At 34.7% G+C, this 20407-nt stretch overlaps 2 protein-coding genes across 2 annotated transcripts; one reads left to right on the top strand and one right to left on the bottom strand.

Moving 5' to 3' along the window:
• Nucleotides 1-9833: 9833 nt before the first annotated feature.
• LOC109239553 (beta-glucosidase BoGH3B-like) lies at nt 9834-14581 on the bottom strand. Its single transcript, XM_019406132.1, has 9 exons — nt 14295-14581; nt 14013-14217; nt 13510-13600; nt 12802-12947; nt 12152-12395; nt 11687-11791; nt 11416-11598; nt 10798-10999; nt 9834-10662 (listed from the first exon to the last, which is right to left on the bottom strand). Exons 1-9 carry the CDS (start codon nt 14443-14445, stop codon nt 10193-10195), a joined length of 1797 nt encoding a protein of 598 aa, XP_019261677.1. The 5' UTR covers nt 14446-14581; the 3' UTR covers nt 9834-10192.
• Nucleotides 14582-16415: 1834 nt separating this feature from the next.
• On the top strand, nt 16416-20019 carry LOC109239544. The gene is made up of 6 exons (XM_019406124.1): nt 16416-17777; nt 17883-18112; nt 18467-18574; nt 18694-18841; nt 18919-19302; nt 19417-20019. The coding sequence occupies exons 1-6, from the start codon at nt 16416-16418 to the stop codon at nt 20017-20019; spliced, it is 2835 nt and encodes a 944-aa protein (XP_019261669.1).
• The last annotated feature ends 388 nt before the right edge of the window (nt 20020-20407 follow it).

The raw sequence follows: 20407 nt of genomic DNA, 5'->3' as shown, positions 1-20407 counted from the left end.
AGTATACTTCTTTAAGCCTGGCCCTTTCAGCACCGGTGGTGCACCCGGGATTTGGTCCATGCAAGCATTCACTTCCCTCATAAACCGTATGAGTTCGTTTTTTAAGGGATCACTCTCGTTGTTATGACCGAAATCGCTCCCCCCGGCCCCATCAAAATCGACTTCGCCCTCGGGGTGTTGTTGTCAACCCTCTGTGTTGTTTGATTTGCGGGAGCACCAGGAGGAACTGGACCTCGCCCATTCGCGTTATTAGAAGCACCCGATAACGCCTGCTTCAGTTCTGTCATCACCTTATCCTGCCGTGTGAGATGAACTAGAATGACCTCTTGTTGCTCCTACAGGGCCCTTACCTTCGACGACCTGCTCCACTTCAGCATCATCAGGAGTCGCTTCTCGAACATATCGCGGGTATCGCCTTCCATGGACTGGTGTGGCCTCATTCCCCTCGCTGCGGGTATCGCTGATTGAATCCTCATGATGAGGGTGATTTCCTTGAGCCTCAAGGTTTTATGTGTTGTTAACACCATTATCTTCCATTTTCTATGATTTTTTACTAAGAACAAATAATCAAACACGTTAGTAAAAAAGGCAATGACCAACTTAATTACACAACTGTCTAAGTCCCACGGTGGGCGCCAAACTATTTACTCGTAAAATGGTACAGTTGTATTTATACGTAATTTATAGACAAGTGAATCAATTTGATCCTGAAATAATAGATGAATTGGATAAAAATATAATATTTATCCTTGAAATTGAGATAAAATAGCAGAAACAGTAATCCCGGGAGCAAGGCTTCCGGGCACAACAACAATGATATCAAAGAACAAAAGGATAAAATTGTATTAAGCTTTGAATAGAATGTAGCGTATGTATGCCAGCAAATTCCTGTCCTCTCCAGTGATAATAGAGTTCACTATTTATAGTTGCACCTAGGGAACAAGGTCCTAGGATCATGTCCCTCTTTAATGTCAATTATGAGGACCATTGAAGAACATATAACGGCAGGCAATGATTGTTATATTCCTTGTAACAGACTGTGTACTTAATGCTATAGAATATTCCTCATTTAATGCTACCGGGTGACAGACATTTATTTCATCTCTGTGAGTATTACTCCGGTAACAAATGGGATCATCGCCTTTGGATTCAACTGTCTTCTGTCTTCGGCTCCACGCGTCACTTTCTTATTTGATCATTTAATATAAACATATTTTACCCTATACAAATATACTAGACAGGTAAAAAAGAAAATAAGGAAGTACAATATTATTGATTATTATTCCCTCCGTTAACTTTTAGTTGTCAAGTATTCCAAATATAAATTTATTTTTACTTGTCAAGTTTCACATATCAAGAGAAAAATTATTTATTTTTCTTGTTTTGGCCTTAGCATTAATTAGTCATTCCAAATCAAATTTCAAATTTCATTAAGACTATACACCAATTAATATGGGTATCATAGTAAATTATGTAAATTTATTTATTACTATTTTTTAATAGGCGTGAGAAGTCCGAAGTGAAGAAGTAAAAGTGAATGAAGGGAGTAGTAACTTTTCCATATCAACATTAAACAATTGAAATGGTTAGAGGTATCTTTCGAGAACATTTATTAACATAACACAAAAAGTAGAACAGTCAATGCTACCTAGTTTGTAAATGTAAAATGTACTCCCTCCGTTTATTTTACTCGGCAGGTTTTGACTTTACACGTCCCTTAAAAAATAATAAGTGAAGTGCATAATTTATCATGATATCCATATTAATTGATGCATATTTTATTGGACTTGAGAAAATGATTTGAAATGAGTAATAAATATTGTGGGTATAACAGAAAAAAAATTATCTTCTCATGATATGCGTAAAGTAACAAATAAAAATAAAAATCTATTTTTAATATACATGCCAAGTAAAAGTGAACGGAGAGAATACTGGCATTAGGCCATATTAAAAGCTCCAAAATATTGTCCAAAATTCAACATTTTGACTAAAGACAATTACGGCAAGAGAACTGAAAAGCACAAATGAACCAAATTAATTGACATGTCATGTCATTGGAGTTTTCTAGTAGAAACATATTAAATGGCGTGATTAAAACAAATTGTAATCAGCCGTCACGACTTTCTGGGCCATAAATTTAAGAACTAAAGTTCGATAAACTAACATTATATTTAAAGGCAATTACATAATCATATATTACTTAAAAAGCAATTATAGGTAATTTTATATACTGAACATTTATTTATAACCTAGTATAGATGGTATATAACTTGCTAAGTATAAGAGATTCAATCATATTAATAGTGCAGTTATTTTAAATAATGACTTTAACTGTTAGAGCATATAACATAAATCCTAAACTTAAACATCTCAAACTCAACGAATCATAAATAGAAGTAAACCAAAGAAATGCAAAATTAAAATATACAAACCATTTTGATTTGTCTCTTTGTTATATTGAATCACATATCATTATAGCAAATTATTCAATTAGACTTCTCACCATTACGTTATTTATACTTATCTTGGAGTATAGATAATTCTTATATTCATTTTTTTGTCTGAAAAAAGTTCTGCTAAGTTGGTCTGTGGATTAATTTAAGGTTAATTACTGGTTGTCCTTTTCTTAGGGCTTTTTAATTCCTTTAATATGCGAATCCTTTTAGGTAAGGCAAATGATAATAGTGTTGTTTAACAATTATTAATCTTATCACTAAACATCTTCAACACTAATCATTTAAAATAATCAAAAAGTGATATCACTTTGTTTACAAATTTTAAAATTATTTGGTGGCACAATGTTGTCATATTTTGGCTGGCTGATTATTGATTAAGCCCTAAGCTTGCCAGATAAATTGATCTGGAAAACACACCTAACGAATGCTCATAGCCACAAACAAAGTTTGTAACATGTGGCTCTACTTGTCATCATGACATTTTGTGATTTGACTTTATTCTTTTTTAGTTCTTTTTATTTACGTTCAGAAAGAATCTAAAACACGATTTGTTCCAGCAATGTTTTTGGAGTTACCTAGCTATACTAGTTTTCAAACTTATTTACTCTCATTATTGATGTTTTAACTTAATAATTATATATAAATTAATATTAATTAAGTATTTATTAATTGTAGCCTTTTACTTTGGTAACCGAATCTCACACTTTCAGTAATCTCCCTCCCCTCTTCCCTCTGTCTCTCTATTTTCATTCTTCTGCCCTATTTTTTCTTCTTTAGATTAGGGGTGTGCATTCGAATCGGTTTATCGATAAATCGAATCGATTATTTGTTATGGGTTTATCGATTTATCGATTTCGATTTTGATTTCGAAATTTTCCTTATCGAGTTATCGTTTTCGATTTCGATTTTGCGCTCTTCGGTTTTCGGTTATCGGTTTATCGATAAACCGATAAGATATACTAAAAAGACAAAATTTTTTTTTTTTTTTAAAACCTTATTCTATAATACCCTTTCCTTTACCCTAAGTCATTAGCCCTATAATTTCCTCTACCACATTTAAGGAATGATCATATTTAAAGCTCAAGGGAATGAAGTTCAAATTAATGGAAAACAGAATTAGCTGTGATGATGTATTTTATTTTTATACCGTTGGAGTGTTGGTGGCATACATTTGATCCCTTACTTTAGTTTCGTTGCATGTGCTTGTTGACACAATTTTTATGTTATAAACGGTGTTCGTCTTATTTTAGCTTCTTTTTGTCCATATTAGTTAGGCGTGTTTATAGCGATATACTTTCTGTGGAATCCCGCAAATTTTCTTATTGGTGTAATCAATAACCGAATCGATAAGCCCCAAAAATCGATGAATCGAAAAAATCGAAACATTATTGAAACGATAACAATAAGTATATGTACAAATCAATAATCGATAAGTAATTATCGATAAGGGTCAAAATTGAATCGATAAATCGAATGCATACCCCTACTTTAGATCATTATGATTCTCTTATCATTTCTCATCTTTTTTTTCTTCTTCGGAGAATTCAATAATGGACTTAACGTCGTCGCCTGTCACCAGCGAACCAGTTTTTGTCTCTGTCTTATCAGACACTGACAACCATAAAAAAGTTTCAAATCTTTAATTTTGTACTCGAATTTTAAAAATTATTATTGCAAATGATTGGGAGTGTCCATTGGAGTTTATATCTCAATTTTGAGGGTATTTGGTAAAAATTAGAATTGATTGTGGATGAATTTTCATATTAAAATTCGAATTGGAAGAAAATATATTAAAGTTGTATAAAATTAATAGGAAAATTATATTTAGTTATATTTTGTTGTAGTTGTATTTTTTTTGAATGAATATCAAATGAAAGTTGTAAATAAGTATATTATATTAATCAGTGTATGAAATTTGTACTTAAGCTATAAATACTCTCTTTTACATACAATTATATTTATGTATCAAAATTGTATTAAAGATGTACTATAGTTGTATGAAAAATATATTATGTTGTAGTTATATTATTTTTTGTATGAATATTGTATGAAAATTGTATACGTGATTCAAAATTATAGTAAAATTATATTATAATTTACAAAAGTTATTTTTAATTTGTATATGTTACAGTTGTATTATTTGGTATCAATTTTGTATGAAAATTGTAAATAAGTTTCATTATTCCATCGCAGTACGTGAATAAATATCATGTTCTTGAAGAAAATAATCACAAAATTAGACATAATTTTTCAATCATCACAACTTCGTTTGACTCGCTTAATTTTTTTCTTGATATGGAGGATACTTCACGATCTATAAATCAATAACATCAAATGAAATATGTGGCATTTTGTATAAAGTGATGGCAATAATATACGAAGTAAATTGGCAGCAAATTAAAAGAAGAGGAAGACGACATAAGAAGAGGGAGGTGACAAAAGAAGAGGGATAGGGAGATGAGAGAGAAAAAAAAAAGGGTGTAAGCACTACTCATGGTTTGAGAGCTTTTTAAGAGAAAATATATATGAATTGTAAAAAATATGCAATTATAGCGGGTAAATAATAAACTTTAGAGAACTTTGATAAATAAATATGAATTATGGTATAGAAACGAAAAAATTCTATATTTTTGAATGTGTTGTCCTGTGTCCTTTGAGGCTTTGACCATAAAGAGAGATAAACGGGGGATTTGCATCTATACCCGCTTTTTGAGTCGCGTTTTAATTTGTGCCCGCTTTGCAAAAACAATTACAAGCGTACTCACTTTTTCGCGTAACTTCAGCATAAGGGGCTGAAGTAGCAAAGACAATCACGCAAACTTCAGCATTCTAGTAGACGGGCCTAAAGTAGCAAAGGCAATACGCTGAAGTTTTTTTGTCCTGGATAAGAAAGTTATTTAGTTCATTTGTAAAAACTTCAGCACTAAAATAACTAAAGTTTTTTTGTCCTGGATTCATTAGTTTTGTCATAAAACTTTTTCAAAAGCTTCAGCATCTTTAGTTCATTTGTAAAAACTTCAGCACTAAAATAGCTGAAGTTTTTTTGTCCTGGATTCATTAGTTTTGTCATAAAACTTTTTCAAAAACTTCAGCAGAAGATGCTGAAGTTATTTAGTTCATTTGTAAAAACTTCAGCACTAAAATAATTGGAGTTTTTTTGTCCTGGATCCATTAGTTTTGTCATAAAACTTTTTCAAAAATTTCAGCAGAAGATGCTGAAGTTATTTAGTTCATTTGTAAAAACTTCAACACTAAATAAGCTGAAGTTTTTTGTCCTGGATAAGCTTTTTCAAAAACTTCAGCAGAAGATGCTGAAGTTATTTAGTTCATTTGTAAAAACTTCAGCACTATATAGGCTGAAGTTTTTTTGTCCTGGATTCATTAGTTTTGTCATAAAACTTTTTCAAAAACTTCAGCAGAAGATGCTGAAGTTATTTAGTTCATTTGTAAAAACTTCAGCACTAAATAAGCTGAAGTTTTTTGTCCTGGATAAGCTTTTTCAAAAACTTCAGCAGAAGATGCTGAAGTTATTTAGTTCATTTGTAAAAACTTCAGCACTATATAGGCTGAAGTTTTTTTGTCCTGGATTCATTAGTTTTGTCATAAAGCTTTTTCAAAAACTTCAGCAAAAGATGTTGAAGTTATTTAGTTCATTTGTAAAAACTTCAGCACTAAAATAGCTGAAGTTTTTTTGTCCTGGATTCATTAGTTTTGTCATAAAACTTTTTCAAAAACTTCAGCAAAAGATGTTGAAGTTATTTAGTTAATTTGTAAAAACTTCAGCACTATATAAGCTAAAGTTTTTGAAAAAGCTTTCTAACATAGTAATTAAATAATCACTTTATTCTTATATAGAGTATTACTACTATAAAATTACCATATTGCCAACAATATCTAAATCATAAATTTTGGAAACAATAAACGTGAAAAGAACATAATTACGTGAAAATATTCACAAATTATTGTCTACTACCTTACGTAATTATTTATAATTTATTTTTAAATAATTTGATAAACATACTTATGGCAATCATCCATGAACTGAAGTTTCATAGCAGCACCAACAGCAGCAGAAGAAAGAAGAAGAAGAAGAAGAAGAAGAAGAAGAAGAAGAAGAAGAAGAAGAAGAAGAAGAAGAAGAAGAAGAAGAAAACGAAAGAGGAGAAGGAGGAGGAGAAAAGGGGGCTGAAGTTGTTTAAAAAGTGGGTACAAGTTAATACTTTTTTTAAAAATGGGTATAAGTTAAATGGGGGCGACCAAGTAGGGCGCCCCGTGCAATTTTTACGAGATAAACATTTCTTGAAATAATGCTATATAAATGTTAACTTGAACAAAAAGTAAAGCTTTAACCGGTCTGCTACCTCACACTCGAAATTCACATACACAGTCTATATATATATATATATTTTATCAATCGACCAAATATGTAATTTGCCTTAAAAAAATAAGCTAAATACATAAAAGTTTTGCGATCGCAATGGTGTAGATAAAAGCAGTAGGAATAAGTATATACGGAAAAGTAGAATTGACAAATTTTATTTTATTGGTTTCTCATCCGATGTTCGGTATCAACATTGGGGTCAGACAAAATCCGAATTTGCACCGAAAAGTCCCACATTGGGGGTAAAACGCTCTGTAACAAAGGTAACTTCATACCCAAGACTCGATCCGAAACCTCCGATTAAAGATGAAGGAATACTTACCACTTTAGCATAACCCTTGTTTGTTGAAATTGACAAACTTATTACATAGTAATTTTATTATACATTTTTTTCTAAATGAAAGATTAAATAACTAGGTCCAAAAAATAATGCTGTATTGGTGAAAATTAGACTCGCCATGTGGGTCTATTAAATGGCGACACGTGTCAACAAAGTTTGAAGAAAAGTGAAGAATGACATGTAAAGACGATATGTGAAACACCCCCGGGACCGAACATACCGTGCCTGTTAGCCTCGGAACTGATCATCATGAAATAGCCCCGATCAGGTGCGGGAGAATATCTCATAATTACCAATGAGGAAGGAATCAATTAATCCCGGATTATATGGGATTTACCATCATTACACCATCAGTTACAAATCAATTATTAATAAATGCAATAAATGATTGTAACGGTCAGAACAAGGCAATCAATTACAAGATTGACTCAACAGGCACGAGATTGACTCAACAGGCACGAGATTGACTCAACAGGCACGGGATTGACTCAACAGGCACGGGATTGACTCATCAGGCACGGGATTGACTCATCAGTTACGGAATTAACTCATCAGTTACGAAATTAACTCATCAGTTACGAAATTCTAGCATTTACACAGCTGTTACAAGTCTTCCAAAAGTAATGGATGAATTGAGTAAATGCTCATAATGGACACATAATTCAAGGAGAATGGTTACTTAGATTTAGTCCTATAAATAGACATATTTTTACCACCATGAGGGGAATCTAATTTTCTTCTCTACAATTCTACACATTGTAAGTGATAGCATATTGCTCTCAAGTTAGCCATAGTTCGGCTCTTCAAGCTCTGTTCGGCTCATTATCCTATCAAGGATCATTCAATAAGAATTCTTTCTTCTCTGCTTTATTTTTATTATATTATCTGTCATTGAATTTATTTCCCACTTCTTTATCACGTTGTATTAACGAAATTTTATATCTTTCAGATTGAATTGGTTGCTTGTGGCCCGTCATATAAAATTATTGCTTTAACCTTGAAAACTATTTTTTGGGTTAAACAATAAGCAGACACAGTTACTCTGTAGCTTTTTGACACAGCTTAGCAAAAACAAATGTTAAATTTTGAATTCATAGTTTCAGAAATGCATGTTGACTCGGAGAAAAAGATTGAATACATCAAGTTTAAATCTTGGATCTGTTTGCAAGAACAAGTTTACTTGACCGCGTCTGACTTGCAAGCTTTCTAGTTGTAGCTGAGTATACACTCCACTAACTCAAGCATCCTATTCTTCAAACCTTCCCATAATCCAAAATCCCCACCCCCTTTTTCCTTTTTCTTGGAGATTATGTATAATCTTTTTGAGATCTTTTTCAAGGGATCCTTTTGAAAAAATCAAGATCCCACTTGTAGGAACATTAATTAATGAGTAAACTAATACGATCTAAAGGTACAAAGGAAGATTCATGGCAGATTTCTCATACTAAATAATGGACTTGTCCTTCTTTCTTTTGGTATTTTGGTAATCAAATGCAGTGACTTTCTCCTTTTAGACTCATTCACTTGACTGTATTAGTCAGTTTTGGAGTGACTATTGCACGAGTGGAGTGCTGAACAAGATCTAATCATTATTCCAAAGAATATATGATTGCTCTCTTATTTTAATACCGTATCATACCAACTTCTTTTTTCTTTAAAATGAAAGGAAAAACAAAGATTTCACTTCATATGAAAGGAGCTAGTTTTTGGGTTGAGCTAAGCTCAAGGTCTGTTTTCTTAAAATGGTAACGATATCAGACTTATACCCAATGTTAGCTGCATATATTATATTGTCCACGCTCCATATGTCCGGTCTTTGATGTGCGGGTGGAGGGGGTGTTCGAGGCTACATCGCGTTGAGTGTAATTTAGTTGCTCCAACTACAGAAATGTCTTTCAGAAGGCCAGTAGCAGCTAGCTTACTTGGACTTATAGTATATTCAAATCAAACACATCAAGTAGGGGAGGAATTCTCAATTTAGGGTGGCAAGAGCATTATGCTTATTTGTTTTACTGAAACAGTAAGTACCACACAAGAAATGACAAAAAGTAACATTCTTTTATAAAAAGGAAAAGAGCATAATAATCTGCAAGTTGCACAAGGGAAGTCACTAAGTCAATTTATTCGAATTTTCATCTCTTCTTTCACCAACTACAGCCACACATGCTAGTCCAACACCTCATACTTTCGGCAAACAAAAGTTGTTTTTCTTTTCTTCTTAAATACATTCGGATTACAATATTCTAATTCTTCTTCTAGGAAGATATTCCAATGGATCAAGCAGAGGAACTTGTTTACATTTTACAAATGATGCTGCAATTACTGCTATGGTGGAAATAAGGTTAGCTCTGTGGACCACAGAGATCTCTGAATGATCTCATGTGGGGGCTTTTCTTTCTTATCAGAAAAAAAAAAAAAAAATTCATTTTTTTAATAATCCAAGAATCTACGAAGACACTTCCAAACTCGGTGAATAATGGACTGCCCTTTGTAAATGGCAGGGGTTGAACTCATGACATGCGCCTAACCAACACATCGTCACATTGCGCTCGAACTAAAGCATCAGAGAAAAAGAATCTAATAGGTATGGAAAACATACTGCAGCATATGTATTTTCTAGTAAAAAGCAAATAACTTACCGGACAATCTTTTTTCAAATGAAAATGAATATACAGTCTTGTAAGGCTGTAACTGTGTAAGGTTATAAAACATAGTGTGGCTATTGGTAATAGGAGAAAAGGCAAAATCAAATTTCAGCATTGAAGCAATCATCATGAATTCATAATCTTGATTGAACATCATACAAGAAGACACAGCTACTACCTTCTCTTTTTTGTTATTTGAGATACAACAGTAATATATAGATATTTCTATGTAATTAACTTCTCCATTCAGAAGCAAGAATCCAGCTGAAGTTCTCTTCAAGGACTTCAACCAAAAGAATAACTGGCTGGTATGACGATGAATCCATGACCATCTCATTTAAGCATTTAAGTGCCTGTCATTTTTTCTTGTTTAGGCTGTCAGACCAAATCCGAAAGGAAATAGAGGATCGGAATTCCCTCGAGCATGCATTGGCAATTGATCAACAGTTTTAAACCATGTCACAGGTAGTTTCCCTTGAAATGGATAATCTCCAAAAAGGACATCTGTGATTCCTGTTCCTTCAGTTCCAGGCAACCAAGCTGCAACAAATGCATCTACTTTTTCCAAGAGAGATGGTTCTAATACCATAGGTCTTCCAGAAATCAGAATAGTCACTGTAGGAACTCTGTCAGCAACAAAGGTTGCAATTTCTGTTCCATTAAATGGAATTTTTAACTCTGGATCGTCGCCACCAGTTTCACAATATGGACCCTCACCAATGGCCACGATGGCAAACGAGAAGTCTTGATTAGCAAAAGTTTCTGGCGTAGGATTTGGCTCAAATACTATCTCTGTTTCGTTTCCTACCACTTTCCTCAATGCTTCCAATATGGTTGTGCCTATACAAAATGGATCATATATCCAGTTGAGCTTACAATAGTAATGTGCAAATGGTAGTCTGTTAATCATGTTACCGATGGATTTAGTGCGTAGTCAAACTAAGACACTTAAATTGAAAAGGAGGGAGTACTTACCAACTGTGATTCTGCCACTTTCTCCTGTCCATGTAGCAGTCCACCCTCCACATTGGTAACCAAGATCATCAGCATGAGTTCCAGCAACAAGGATCTTTTTGGCATTCCTATCCAGAGGAAGAAATGGTTTCTTTGGATCTTTCCCGTTTTTCAACAAAACTAAGGATTTACGAACGGCTTCACATGCTACATCTCTATGTGCCTTAAACAATGTGACACGATAACATTGACTTAAGTCAGATACAAGATGATGAAGTCCAGAATCACCATTTTTCAAAAGCAAGACAGCTTAAAGAAAACTATAACAGAGTCTAACAAGAACAGTAATTCCAGGCAAAGTTCGGTCTGAAGAATCAGCATTGATCAGAATCACAATTGCATAGAACAAAGAACTGGAAACATGTAATCTCATTAAAACTTAAGCATTTCATGAAGAGAAAGTATAATAAGACAAGGTTCCAGTAAACAGTTTCAACATCAGTAGTGACGAAATTCTTCTTTCTTATTTTTAATGAGGAGTCAGGAGAGGCTATTTATCAATTTTAAGCAGGAGTTTCTTCTAAGATTCAGAAGAGTGTAAATATAATCGCAATAGGTGACAGAAAGAAGTAAGAATACCTCACAACCAACCAATTTTATCAATGATCTATCTGTAAATGGATGTTCAAACAATCCAGCAACAAATTTGACTCTCAAGATTCTTTCAACTGCATCATCTATCCTGGCCATCGATATCTCCCCAGATTTGACCAGTGATAGCAGCTCCTCTAAGAATAATTCATATCTAAATGGCACCATCACCTGTAATATTCACAAGATGCAAACAGAAAGTTTGAATTAGGCTAAACAGCTGCAAATTTTGGCTTCAAACACTATGTTTTGATCCTACCATATCAATTCCAGCATTTATGGTTGACTTGATTGATTGACGATAATCTGATCCATGAGGGTCAGTAAGCCGGTCAAGCGCTTCCCAGTCTGTAATCACGAGACCCTGCACCAGAATATTGCTTTTATCATATAACAAAGCTTCTCCGCATTTCACAGGAGTATAATTGTCGCCCCATTAGAACAAAATAACTAAACAAGAACAGAGGTGCTCTTAGAAAAAGACACAGCAGAAGCTAAAGAGGGAAAAATCAAACGCCCCCCTCCCCCCAGAAGAAAAAAATAAAAGAAAGTGTACAAGCAAAGAGAATAAAAGAATAGGAACAAAGTGATTTGTCATGTTAATTATCAAACTTAGTCCAAATAAAGAAGTCATTTTATAGTTCTTTTTTTCAGGGATGCATGTGAAAGTTCGGAAGAACATATATTTCTGCTCTTTTAATTCAGGAAGTTCAAATCTTTTTACCTTGAATCCAAGCTTATCTTTCAAGACCTCTGTCAAAAGATAGCGATGAGTGTGCATTTTGTCGCCATTCCAGCTGGAGTAGGATGCCATAACAGTGCAAACTCCTTGGGCGATACAGTCTATATATGGTGCTAGGTGGATATTGAACATTTCATCATGCGATGCTATTGTATTTCCTTCGTTTGTACCATTCTCAGTTGCCCCATCACCTACGAAATGCTTTGCAGATGCCATGACATAATTTCTGAAATCAAGAAACTAGTGTCAACATTTCTGTATTTGGTTGTAGAAGTAGCATAAATGAGAGATAGATAGAGGAAGATAAGAGGTGCAGAATTCTAAATAAAGTAATCTATGAGGTAAATGTTATATTAGGATATCATAAATACTTAGTTACCAAAGTAAGATATGGACAACATCATTATATGAAGACAGATCAATCGTCCATTCTGTACTTGTTAGGATTCTAACACTTATGAAAACGTTGCTTGCAACTAGCTGTCTACATTACAGTTTGATGTAAATCATTCTACAAAAACTAAAGCACTTCCAACTGAAGCATGTTTTGACAGGAGAATAATCCTGGCTTTAACTATGCAAGATGACAAGTTTTGAATAAATGAAATTATAGTGCTCATCATTATCTCTACCTTCCTGCAACATAAGGATAGCCATTTGGATGTCCTTCTGGTGGCTGACCTTGCAATCCCGTAACAAGAGAGGTCATTTTTCTGACAACTTCAGTATCTTCACTGTAACTCTCGTAAAATCTTCCCCATCTAGGGTCTTTGGCGACCTGCCATAATTCAGTTGGATCATATATTTTTGGATTCGGTTAAATGCCAATACAGAAGAAACTGCAAGAAGACACTAGAATTTCCTTTTAGGTAACAAAAATCTAACAACTTATTTTCTTAACTTGCATATCTAACAGTATTGAAAAGTCTTACTTCAAGAGGAATATTGATAGTTAAGACATCTATGACTCATGAGCAAGACTATGTTCTGGAGACTGTAGTATCAGTTCTCCTAATGAATAATATCCAGATAGACAATTAAGTTAAGAAACATTTAAAAGTTAATTAGAAAATCAACCAGTAATAAATCCTCATTAGCAGGTGTAAATGTTGGAACAGGAAATAAAATATGCTTGCTTTGCATTTATGTCAAGAAAAACACAAAATTTTTCTCAAGATATCTACTTCGTTAATAATAGCAAGTGGGAGGAATATTTTGTAACTCAAAGGGGTTCTTAGTCAAGGCAAATTTATACCAACAAGCATCAAATTTAGTCATCTTTCCCAAAAGTAGCAATATTAAAGTTGAAAAACAAAGGAAAATTTTCTTTTTGGACTTACAGCAACACAAGGAGCAAAAGCATATTGAGCTCCACATGCCCTGGTTTCAAGAGCTGTCACAACTCCTATCCTTCTGACTAGATCAGCATCTCTGCGAAATATACACCTTTATTATCAGCCTTTCTAAAACACGAAACCCACTTCAATACACTACTCCTTTTACTAGTACCGCTTCACAAATATACGCGCAAAGGCAGATTCAAGATTTTAAGTCCGTGCTAGCCCATCATATAGTAATTGATATAAACAAAGAATAGATAATGGTACGAATCACAGCACCTAGAGCAATATCACTAGGCCAATAGAATAATCAAGGTGCTCAAGCTGACCCGAACACCATGATAAATAAATAAACTTTAATTGTCTATTCAACTATAAGTATAGAGTTCAACCTCAAGAAACTCAAGTACCAGGGGTGGAGTTTTTGTTCATAACATGTACTTCATTTGTCTTAAGACACTCAACTACCTACACTACACATACAAGTGCATCCTGTAACTAACCTGGTGGCTCCAAGTCCAATGTTGTGAGGAAAAATAGTGGCACCCCAAACATTATTATTCCCATGAATAGCATCTGTCCCATAGAAAATGGGAATGCCAAGACTGGTCTCAACTGCACCTTTTTGAAACTCATCAATCATGTCAGCCCAATCACTTGACTCTGCATTTTCAAATGGTCTACTCCCACCTCCACTCAATACACTCCCTGCAAATTTCATAACTAATTCAATAATAGAAAGCCAAAAAAACAAAAAAAGAGATAAAGGGGTTAATGAATTTTACCAATATAACGATCTCTAATAGTAGAATGATTAGCAACAGCTCGTTCGATCTGGGTCATTTGACCAATCTTTTCTTCAAGTGTCATTCTTGATAAAAGATCTTTGACTCTTTCTTCAACTTGTGCATTAGGATCTTTGTAAACACAATCCATAATTGAAGATGAAGAATCAAGAGATCTTAATAATAAGTACTCTACTTAGATAGCCAGATAGATTTTACAAAAAAAATAGTTGGAGGAATTGGACAAGGGGCTAAGGTTTCTATTTATACTTACTATAATAGGATACGACGGGGACGATTTTATTTTATTTTATAATTAAAGGAAAAAAGATGAAGAGATAGTGGTAAGTGGGTCCCGCTATTGAAGCTGACGAGGCTCGTACACTTGTATGATGTTTGATTGGATAAATTTTTTAAAGGTTCACTTAATTCCACTTATGTGAAATTAAAAAATTTCTACTTACTTTTGGCACCATAATAGTATATACTCTAGCTATGATATAAACTTAATAGTTTCCCTATATTTATCATTCCTACCACTTGGGTAAATGTAATTTCTTTTCCTTTTTTATAAATCTGCATTAAAAATATTTATTGGCGATACAAACTTGAATCATGTTCCATAATAACACATATTCTAGAGGGATGGCCAAAGACATTTGTTCCAAAATCAGATGAAATTTGTTTCTGAAATTTTCTTTTTTTAGGTGTTGTGAAAATTTTCAAAAAGGGTTTTGAAATGAATTCTTTAAATCAAATGTCATTATAAGAAATTATTCAATGAGCAGTTTTTACATATGATAAATAGATTTTTCTAATGACTTTTGGTTGAATATTTTTAAATATTGACAAGTTTCTTTTAAAGCTTGTCATGATAAAAATTGTATAATGAACTCCTTGATTCAATAAGAAGAATAAAATTTCATAAAATTATGGAATTACCTTTTAATAAAAATAGTACACGATTTTTTTTTTGGATAATAAACCGTGAATATTACCATAACAACCAAAAAGCTTTACAAACTAAGAGCATCTAGTTTCCAAACCACCTTCTAGGAAGGGTGCTCAGAATACTAAGACCTCATAAAGACAACTCCCCATCTATGTAATCTAATTACAGAGCCTATTAATCAAAACTTGACAGTTCCTAGCTCTTCTAGAGCCTGTAGAATTGCTAATTCTCTCCCTAAGTTCTTTTTGAATCTGTAAAACTATAAACTCACTATTTACATTTAATTTCCTGAATATCTTCCGATTCCTAGCTTGCCATGTATAGTAAATTATGGCTCCATAAACAGCAGCACCAACTTCTTTTCTGAATTGCCTCTATCGTCTGTTTCTAATCCATTGCAGGGTGCTTCTAGCAGACTTATGTGGGAGAGAGATACCAGTTAATGTAGCCAGTTTTTTCTTTACTTTAGTGACCCATTCACATTCAGCAAAAAGGTGCAGCTTGTTGACAATATTGGGCCTCAACCACCTTAGCATTTGGTTTGAAGACATACCCGGCCCATTTGTATAGTGACTGGCCCAATTGTATTAAGTGACCCAACTACTTTCATTTTTGATATATCAGTCATGTAACTAGAAGTTTCCAATAATAAAAAATAAGAGAATTCATTTTCTTTCTTCAGATATTTTTGCGCTTCTCTTTCTCTCTCTTCTCTCAGATTAGGTCTCCATATCTGTCTCAATTTTTGTCGATTATGGCTTAATCTCTCTACATTAACATGGTATCAGAGCCTAGAATCGATCGATTCTGGCTCCGCTCTACAGATTGATGGTAATTTTGTGAAATTTCATCACAATCTCCGCAACAATTTTTTTGGGTTCGATTTTGTTGAGCGATTTAGTCTCGCTACATGCTGTTGGTTCGAGATGTACCTCCGGTCTATCGATTGAGGTACAATCGTTGGTGGTTCGAGATTTACGTTTTCTGGTGGTCTGAGGTCTACTTCGATGTATATCGCTGTGTTTTTGGGTTAATTTCAAGGCCTTACTTCTTTAGGTTGCAAAGAAGGACGGTAATCCCTTTCATTAACCTTTGATTCACGGCCAGTGTTGACAAATTCTGTTAGCCATTTACATTTTGTGAAATATTCCCAATTAGGGTTCTTCACCATGAGTAGTCCTGATATTAGCTCAAGTTCTACTACTGATGGGTTTGATGACTTTACTGTTCCCCCTTCCCATCCATTTTATGTTCATCCCTCGGATAGTCCAGGTACTCACCTGGTATCCCCACCTTTCGATGGTAGTGGTTTTGTTATTTGGCATAAAAACATGTTGACTGCATTGTCTGCTAAAAACAAATTAGGTCTTATAACTGGTAGAGTCCCAAAGCCTCAATTTCATTCTCCATATTATCAGTTCTGGGAACGATGTAAGGACATGTTCATTGCATGGATCACTAACTCATTGTCTAGAGATATAGCCAATAGTGTGATGTGTTTTGATAATGCCAAGGATATGTGGGCTGATATTAATGAAAGGTTTGGTACCTCAAATGGCTCCAAGTACATTCAAATTCAAAGGGAAATCAGTGCTACATCTCAGGGGTCTTTAGATATTGCCACTTATTTCACCAAACTAAGGGGTCTCTGGGATGAACTTAGTACTGCATATGTAGGACCAGTTTGTTCTTGTGGAGCTTTGCCTAAATTCATTGAAGAACAGAAAATCTATCAATTCCTTAGTGGGTTAAACGAGTCCTACTCTACATGCAAAAGCAATATTCTGATGATGCCATCTCTCCCTTCTTTGAGCAAAGCCTATTCCATGCTTCAACATGATGAGAAACAAAAGGAAACTTCTGCTCCTCTTCCCAACTTCTCTAATGATTCTGCTTCTTTCAATGTTTCAACTGGGCATATGAATAATCATAGGGTTTTTCATCAAAGGGTACAGTTTGACTCAAAAAGAGGTTCTACTTCCACCTCAAATCTTTCTTGTAAGTATTGTAAGAAGTCTGGGCACACTGTTGATAAGTGCTACAAGCTTCATGGGTTTCCCCCTGACTTCAAATTTACCAAGAATAAGAGGTCTGCTACATGTGTTCAGTCTGAGGGTATTCTTCCAGACTCTGTTCCTTCCAGCCATGGCTCTTCTGAAGTTCCTAGTCATGGGTTTAGTAAAGAACAGTATCAGCACCTTATGAATTTGTTCCAGCAAGTTCACACCTCTCCTGTCTTCCACCATGAGACTAATACTGTTGACAATATTAGTTTTGCAAATTTTGCAGGTGTGCACAATCACCCTGAAGTACATTCTAGTTCTTTTCATGCATGTGCTGTTTCAACTTTAGGCTTAAACCCTTGGATCATAGATTCTGGTGCCACCAATCACATGACACCACATAAACATCTTCTACACAATATTCAGCCATTAGTTTCTCCTTTTCTGATAACTTTGCCAAATGGATATAAAGTTAAAGTTATATCTACTGGATCTTTAGTTCTTAGAACAGATATGATATTACATAATGTTCTTTTAGTTCCTTCTTTTCTTTTCAACTTGATTTCTATGCACATGCTGCTTCTTCAATTTCAATGTCTTGCAGTCTTCAGCACTTCTATTTGTATTTTACAGGGCCTTTCTCTGAGGAGGCCTTTGGAAATTGGTAAGGCTGCAAATGGACTGTACTTCTTACATTCAGCTGATCCACAACTCCCTACTCCTATTCCTTGCTGTATTTCTAATTCTGTTCATAGTGATATTTCTGCTCTTGTTTTCAATTCTTCTGAACCTTCTGTAATTCATAGTTCCACTTGTAGTCCACCTACTGTTGCTAATAAAAGTGATTTGTTTTGGCATCAAAGGTTGGGTCATATTCCTTTTGCTAGAATGAAATCTATTTCTTTCTTGTCTGATAAACTTTCATCTAAGCAACCATTCTTGTGCACTGTTTGTCCTATGGCCAGACAACAGAGATTACCATTTCATGATAGTAGTATTCATTCATCTGTTCCTTTTTAACTTGTTCACATTGATATTTGGGGTCCCTACAATACCTCTACTTACAATGGTTTTAGATATTTTCTGACTCTAGTTGATGATTTTACTAGAGTGACTTGGACTCATCTTTTGTCTTGTAAAAGTAATGCCCTTTCAATCCTTAAAGCTTTCCTCCGACTGGTCAAAGTGCAATTTAAGTCTACTATTCAATGTTTCAGGTCTGATAATGCATATGAATTAGGCAGTAGTACTGCATCTCAACAATTCTTCACTGATAATGGGATTCTTCACCAAACTACAATTCCACATACTCCACAACAAAATGGGTAGTTGAAAGAAAACACAAACACTTATTAGAAGTGTCTAGAGCCCTTCTTTTTCAGTCAAAGTTTCCCCTCAAATTTTGGGGTGAATGTGTCCTTACTGCCACATACCTTATCAATAGGTCAACTGTTTTACACAATATCTCTCCATTTGAAAAATTACATGGTACTGTTCCTACTTATGACCACTTGAAATCCTTTGGCTGTTTTTGTTATGGCGCCTGCCCTAGACCTGGTAGAGATAAATTTCAGTCCAGGTCCATTTCTGCTGTATTCTTGGGGTATCCCCGTGGTAAAAAGGGTTACAAATTATTAAATTTGTCTAATCACTCTGTCTTTTTCTCTAGGGTGTGGTTTTTCATGAGCACATATTCCCTTACCATTCTTCTTCTTCCCCTACTTTTCCTCCTCCACCTGATTTTGTTGTCCTTCCTCCTCCTTCCAATGTGCCCACTTGTTCACCTATTACTGTTGATTCTACTCTTTCCCCCACTCCCACCAATTCTATTGTTCCTTCTCCTCCTTTCCCCACCTCTTCTCAGTCTCCTTATTCTTGCCCTCTAGTTCCTGAAATTGGAAAGTCTAGCAGAACTGTTGTTCCTCCAGCTTACCTTAAAGATTATATTTGCAATTCTGTCATCCCTTCTCCTGCTCCTTTAACATCCAAGGTGTCTACTGTTGATTTGCATATGCATGAACCTCAATTTTATCAACAAGCTGTCTCTAATCCTGTTTGGCAAGAGGCCATGACTACAGAATTTTAGGCCCTTGATGCAAACCACACTTGGGATATTGTTCCTCTTCCTCCTCATAAGAAACCAATACCTTGTAAATGGGTGTATAAGATAAAACAGAAGTCCGATGGAACTATTGAAAGATATAAAGCCAGATTAGTGATTAGGGGAGACACTCAGAAAGAAGGTATAGACTATATTGAGACTTTCTCACCTGTTGTCAAACTTACCACTATTAGATGCTTACTTACTTTGGCTATTAAGAGAGGCTGGACTGTTTTCCAATTGGATGCTAATAATGCATTTTTGCATGGTGATCTACATGAGGAGGTTTACATGAAGATACATCCTGGTCTTGTAGTTTCTGCATCTTCCTCTTCCTCTCCCTTGGTTTGCAAACTCAAAAAATCACTTTATGGACTCAAGCAAACATCCAGACAATGGTTTGCAAAATTGTCTGAGTCTTTGCTCTCCAGAGGTTATACTTCCAGTAAAAATGACTATTCTCTCTTCACTAAGTCCTCTGGTTCCTCCTTGGTGGTGATTGCTGTCTATGTGGATGATATTTTATTAGCTGGTGATGATGTGGGTGAATTGAATTCTCTGAAGTCTTTGCTGGATGATACTTTCAAGATAAAGGATCTTGGGAATGTTCATTACTTCCTGGGTTTAGAGATTACTCCTCATCCACAAGGCTATCTTATGTGCCAATAGAAGTACACTTCTGACCTCCTAGCAGAATTTCATTGTGAGAATTTCATTCCTGTTTGCACCCCTTTGGATCCTAGTGTGAAATTGGTTGCTGATATGGGAGATCCCATATCTGATCCTAGCATCTATAGGAGATTGGTTGGCAAGCTAAATTTTCTTCAACACACCAGGCCTGACATTTCTTTTTCTGTTCAACATCTCAGTCAATTCTTACAAGCTCCACATGGTGCCCATATGCTAGCAGCTCTTCATGTGTTGAGATATCTCATGAATGCCCCTGGCCAGGGTATTCTCCTATCTGCCAGTGCTGATTTATCCCTTTTAGCATACTCAGATTCAGACTGGGCTGCTTGTGCTATCTCTCGAAGATCTGTATTAGGTTTTTACATCT

This window comes from Nicotiana attenuata, unplaced genomic scaffold (assembly GCF_001879085.1).
Source record: "Nicotiana attenuata strain UT unplaced genomic scaffold, NIATTr2, whole genome shotgun sequence".
NCBI lineage: Eukaryota > Viridiplantae > Streptophyta > Magnoliopsida > Solanales > Solanaceae > Nicotiana > Nicotiana attenuata.
The sequence above is the reverse complement of the archived record's forward strand: the minus strand, read 5'-3'. Positions and strand labels throughout refer to the sequence as shown.

Bases quoted from the DNA above. Each gene is read 5' to 3' on its own strand.
- LOC109239544 (XM_019406124.1), top strand. From the start codon at position 16,416: ATGAGTAGTCCTGATATTAGCTCAAGTTCTACTACTGATGGGTTTGAT. The intron at 18,575-18,693 runs GTAGTTGAAAGA...CCTTATCAATAG, and splicing joins CATACTCCACAACAAAATGG to GTCAACTGTTTTACACAATA. The intron at 18,842-18,918 runs GTATTCTTGGGG...CTTTTTCTCTAG, and splicing joins AGTCCAGGTCCATTTCTGCT to GGTGTGGTTTTTCATGAGCA.
- LOC109239553 (XM_019406132.1), bottom strand. From the start codon at position 14,445: ATGGATTGTGTTTACAAAGATCCTAATGCACAAGTTGAAGAAAGAGTC. The intron at 12,948-13,509 runs GTAAGTCCAAAA...GAATTATGGCAG, and splicing joins CTTTTGCTCCTTGTGTTGCT to GTCGCCAAAGACCCTAGATG. The intron at 12,396-12,801 runs GTAGAGATAATG...TCTTGATTTCAG, and splicing joins TATCCTTATGTTGCAGGAAG to AAATTATGTCATGGCATCTG.